Source organism: Odontesthes bonariensis, chromosome 18, assembly GCF_027942865.1.
Source record: "Odontesthes bonariensis isolate fOdoBon6 chromosome 18, fOdoBon6.hap1, whole genome shotgun sequence".
Classification (NCBI taxonomy): Eukaryota; Metazoa; Chordata; class Actinopteri; order Atheriniformes; family Atherinopsidae; genus Odontesthes; species Odontesthes bonariensis.
In genome coordinates, this window is record NC_134523.1 from 29,485,803 (window position 1) to 29,490,810 (window position 5,008).

The 5,008-nt window shown below is 41.2% G+C and overlaps 1 protein-coding gene across 1 annotated transcript; it reads left to right on the top strand.

Annotated features, from left to right (window-relative positions):
- The first annotated feature begins 647 nt into the window (after positions 1 to 647).
- On the top strand, positions 648 to 3,715 carry LOC142368014 (stathmin-like). Its single transcript, XM_075450052.1, has 5 exons — positions 648 to 704; positions 2,271 to 2,314; positions 2,426 to 2,598; positions 2,685 to 2,876; positions 2,957 to 3,715. The coding sequence occupies exons 2-5, from the start codon at positions 2,299 to 2,301 to the stop codon at positions 3,026 to 3,028; spliced, it is 453 nt and encodes a 150-aa protein (XP_075306167.1). The 5' UTR covers positions 648 to 704; positions 2,271 to 2,298; the 3' UTR covers positions 3,029 to 3,715.
- Positions 3,716 to 5,008: the final 1,293 nt, after the last annotated feature.

A 5,008-nucleotide genomic window follows, 5' to 3' on the forward strand; every position in this document is an offset into this window, starting at 1 on the left:
GATGGTACTGGCAGGTTAATACACAAGTTCAAAACAAGTTCAAATTGAAAAAATTCAAAATTTCTCCGTCACATATTGGCTCCGTAAACCCTGGGCTTCACTGTTGCTCAGTTTCTCTGTTACTCAGTCATAAAGTTTTTCTTAAAGGCTACTTTTAACTAAAGCTTGTTTAGTGATGGATGGTGGTGCATTGAATGAGAAACTGGGAATCAAATTTCCATCTTTAGACACAGAAGAGATAAATAATGCTAATTAGAAGTTGGATTTCCTAGTCGGGACACAAAAAAAATCCAATAAAGTACTGGTAAAGCATTGTTATATATGTGTATATGTAATGTGTTTTTTCAGTTAAAGGTACCTTTAAAAATACATTTTGAAACATTTTAAAACAAACCTATTTCAAAGATATTATTTGTATTGGTTTCTTGAGGCCTTTTCATACATTTGGCCCTTTATTCCAAAAGACAAACACTAAAACATCACCTTTCAACGAGAGATTCATGATTAGATCGTTGACCAAGTTTAAAGACTCAAAAACTACAATCCCCAGATATACCTGGGAACGACAACCCAGCCACTGATTGGTTGCTAGAGGCGTGACGGCACTGGCTGTAGTCCATTTATAGGCGCGCTTGCTGTTCACTGACAGAGCGCTTGTGGTAAAAAATCTGTGAGAGGAGTGCAGCATCTACAGCTTGTTGAAGGTGGGTGTGACTAATAGCATCTCTGTAACAGAAAGTCGGCAGCATTAGTTTTTTTTGTAGGTAAATGTTAAGCTTTGTAAAGATATCCAGACGAGACTTGTCTTTTTAAAGTACAAACTAATTTCTTTTGTGTACATGTGCTTATGAGCTGTAATGTGACAGTTTTTCTGGTAAATATCCTCGGCCATTCGAGTGGTTCGACTTATTTTCGTATTTATTTCTGTAACAGAACGGGACAAAAACTGTGGTTCTTTATGGTGGCGGCTTGGCGGGGTGTTAGCCTATTGTATGATAAGAGACACTGGCACAGTTGGCACCAGCGTTGAGGTAGATGAAGGTGGACTTGGAAGAATTCTTTTTTGTGCTCAAAATGGTTGGAATTCGTCGACTTCTTTTCCCGCATAAGTTTTGTATTCACCTCTTCAGTATGTGAAAGGGACATTTTAAAATCCTTTGCGGGGAATTGTCTTGTCTCACCACCCCTTTGTCTGCAGCTGCTCGTCACGCTGCTGTCAATGGCGCCTTTGTTTGATGGCGTTTGTTTAAAGATTGAGCCAAAGGCACCAGCAAGCTGAATTTAAATGATGGAGTTGTATTGTCAACCGGGACATTTTGGAACTGGTCAGCAGCTCAATGAAATGCCAACTGTGGGTGTCGGTTTGGTATGCCAGGGTGTTGGGTTTTCGCCTAACTTTTTTTGTTTTGTTGTTTTTGTTCGCATTTTTATGTCGTGTAAATTTACACAAATGCAGTCTTAAGCTAGCTGTTGGCCTTTATTGTCAGGGGAGGGGTCCTTTGGCTCAATGTGCCCAGTTGATCCTAATAATGGTTTTCTCCGTTAACCACTCTAACTAATTGACATGACAGCTTTTGTTGCTCGTGCATTTCTCCTCATTTTATTAACTTTTCAAACGGCAGAACTGACGTTGCGTTTTCTAGCACAAGATTGTCGAGCTGGCCTTGCATGCCCAGTCAGCTATTGTTTCCCCATCTGCGAGTCCACCCCCACCTTTCCTCCATCTCCAGACACATGGTGCAAGGAACAGGTGCTCCCTGATGATAGTCTTCCCCGGGTATGCTCATCCCTCACAAATGTGACAAATAGACGTGTATATTTGCTGGCTGGCTGGTTGGGCCCCGGCCGTGTCTGCACCTGGCACGGGCTGCCGCGCCCACCCTAATCACAGCCTTTTGTTTGTGTGACTTGTCATTAGCCGTTAACAAGGCGGTTGATCGGTTTGGAAAAACCGCCCCCCCTCCTTTAGTCCGAGGCGGGTCGATTGTTTGCGCAACAATCTGAGTGTCGGTGCTGTTGCAAGTTGGATGATAAACAATGGCGCGTGCACGACATGTGAGCATTGAATGCCAGAGCCGTTTTGTTTGGGTTGATGGGCGGTGGTTGCTTGCAGTGATCAATGATGCCAGCAGGTGTCGCATTGAGTTTTTTTTTTTTTTTTTTTTTTTTTTTTTTTTTTGTGTGGCTTCTCTGGAAATGTTTAAAATAATCCAGAACTTGCTAGTTAGGATTTCTTAAGAGACCAAAACATTATGATTTTTCTTTTTTAGGTAAATTGACCTGCAGCAAATCCTCAAAATGGCAGCCGCTGAAGGTGAATCACCTTGCCTCTTATTTTTAAACGTCATAATTTCACCTAAAATAATAGGGGAAAATGTCAGTTTGTATGTTAACATTTTTGTTTTGCCCTTTTTCATGTGTTCAGACATCCTTGTCAAAGAGCTTGACAAGAGGGCCTCCGGCCAGGCCTTTGAGGTCATCCTGGGTGCTCCTGTCCCTGATGCCAAAGGAGAATTTCCCCTGTCTCCTCCCAAAAAGAAGGATTTATCACTTGAGGAGATTCAGAGAAAGCTGGATGCCGCAGAGGAGAGACGCAAGGTAAAATAAATCCCATGTGATAAACTTGAAGCCCATTTTGTAGTAGAAGCCAAAATGCAGTTTAAAATCTTAAAACCATTTTTCAGAATCACGAAGCGGAGGTTCTGAAGCACTTAGCTGAGAAGCGCGAGCATGAGAAGGAAGTGCTACAGAAAGCTATGGAAGAGAACAACAACTTCAGCAAGATGGCTGAGGAGAAGCTCAATCAGAAGATGGAAGCCAACAAGGAGAACCGCACAGCAATTATGGCAGCAATGAATGAGAAATTTAAAGAAAAGGTTAGACTTAATCTTACGGAGAACATGTGTGCTTGAGACGCTGTGGTACTTGATGATTTTATATATATTTTCTTTTATAGGACAAGAAGTTGGAAGAGGTGCGGAAGAACAAGGAAGTCAAAGACCCCTCAGAAGGCACCTCGGAAGACTGAAGCTGACAAACGGGATTGTATAGGTTTTTTACGTATCCAAAGATTGATTTATTTTTTGTTCAGCCAGTATTTTGTTTTCACTACCCACCTTTTGAAATAAATACAAGTTCCACTTTGTGAATTTTTCAATTTTCCTGCTATAAGTGTAGTTGAGCTGGTTATACCCGTGGACCACCCCCTCCTCGTTGAGTCTACTGTAATCATCCATGTAGCTTGTCAGTGCAGCTTCAGCCCTTTTTGAAAATTAGCAGTGTGTTATCCTTTTTTGGAAGCATGTTTCTATGCATTGGTCTTTTATTGCCACCAATTTCATAGTGCGTTTTTTGAAACTGTCTGTGAACCACACCTTTCTCGGCACTTACTGTCACATAAAAGTAGCACAAGGCATCAGCTGTTACATATGCGGGTGTTTCGCGCAGCTTTGCTACCCACATTCTGCTAACTTGCTGCTGCAGGTCATGTTTGGTGCCACTGCTGATTCTTTGCTTTTGTAAAAAGATTTGGGGTTGTCTTCAAAGCACATGACTTCTTGCTGTGAATTAACATGGCAGATGTGGAAATGGGTGTCATCTTGAACATCAGTGAGCAGGGGTCCACACATGGAATGCAAAACGGCAATACTTTGGCATCTCAAGTGTCTAGTTGACTTGAACTGTTGTACTAAAACAAATAAAGAAATGAAAAAAAAGTATACCCTTGTTTACTGTTAAATTTTTTTTTTTTTTTTTTTTTTTTAAAAAAAAACCTTTTGAGGGCTACACACAAGCAATTGAATATAGTTTGAAGATAATAAACAATGCAGTCCTCTGCAGGAGAGGTTGGAAACTGGCCTGAATGCCTCCCTCCACGTTCTCCAGCTGAAAACAGGAACACAACTAATCACTATTTGCAAACAGAATTGGTATGTAATGCCAATCCTGTTCACCACGATTTCTACAATGAGCCCCGTGTTTATCAGCATTCATTGCTACACAATCCATTCTCGCTGTCCATGCATGCAAAAGTCTGTCTCCCTCTGCTGGTGCTCTAATTCTTGTACCCCATTAAATGTGACCCCATGCTTTGGAATCCTGCACATACAATGTCAGGAGCTCTACCATTAATCCTTTGAGTGAACAGGTGTTATAACACCATGAACATTGTGTGAAAGATTTTAGAAAATGAGCTAAACTCAAAAGTATAAAATGACAATTTCAGCATCTTCGCTGTGCAACATGCAGCTGGGAAAATGGGACGTCTAAAATAAATTTGGTACTAACCTGGTCTTAAATTAGGTTTCTTATAACCTCAACTAAACAACACATGGTGTATTACACTGTCCTCATGTAATGAATAAAACTTAAGCCAAAATGTGGAGGCAGTGTTTGTGAAAACTAGGTCCGCCCTTACTGCTTCTATAGGAATAAGAGAGTGGCAGCCAGATGCTGCAGATAAAATGAGCTCGATTAAATTGATCAAGTGTGAGCACCTCTAAAAGCAGATTTTAGTCATTTTTCTGGTCTGGAGCATTTGGCAACACGTGTGTTGACACAATGCCAAGGAGGACTTTGGCATTGTGAAAAGCAGTTGTTGGTGCCCATCAATCTGAGAAGGGTTAAAAGACCATTTCCAAACTATTTGTCCATCGTTCTACAGTTAGAAAGATTATTCACAAGTGGAAAGCATTTAAGGCAGCTGTCGATCTTCCGAGAAGTGGACGTCCCAGCAAGTTCACCCCAAGGTCAATACTCAGACAAACTGCAAAAAAACAAAAACGGCTACATCTCAGAATCTACGGGCCTCAGTTAACATGTTAAATCTTAAAATTCATGACAGCACAGTTGGAAAAAGACTGAACAAGTATGGCTTGTTTGGAAGGGTTGCAGGAGGAAGCCTCTTCTCTCTACAAAGAACATGGCAGCACAGATTATGTTTCAAAAGCTGCATCTGAACAAACCACAAGACTTCTGGAACAATGTCCTTCGGAAAGACCAGACCAAA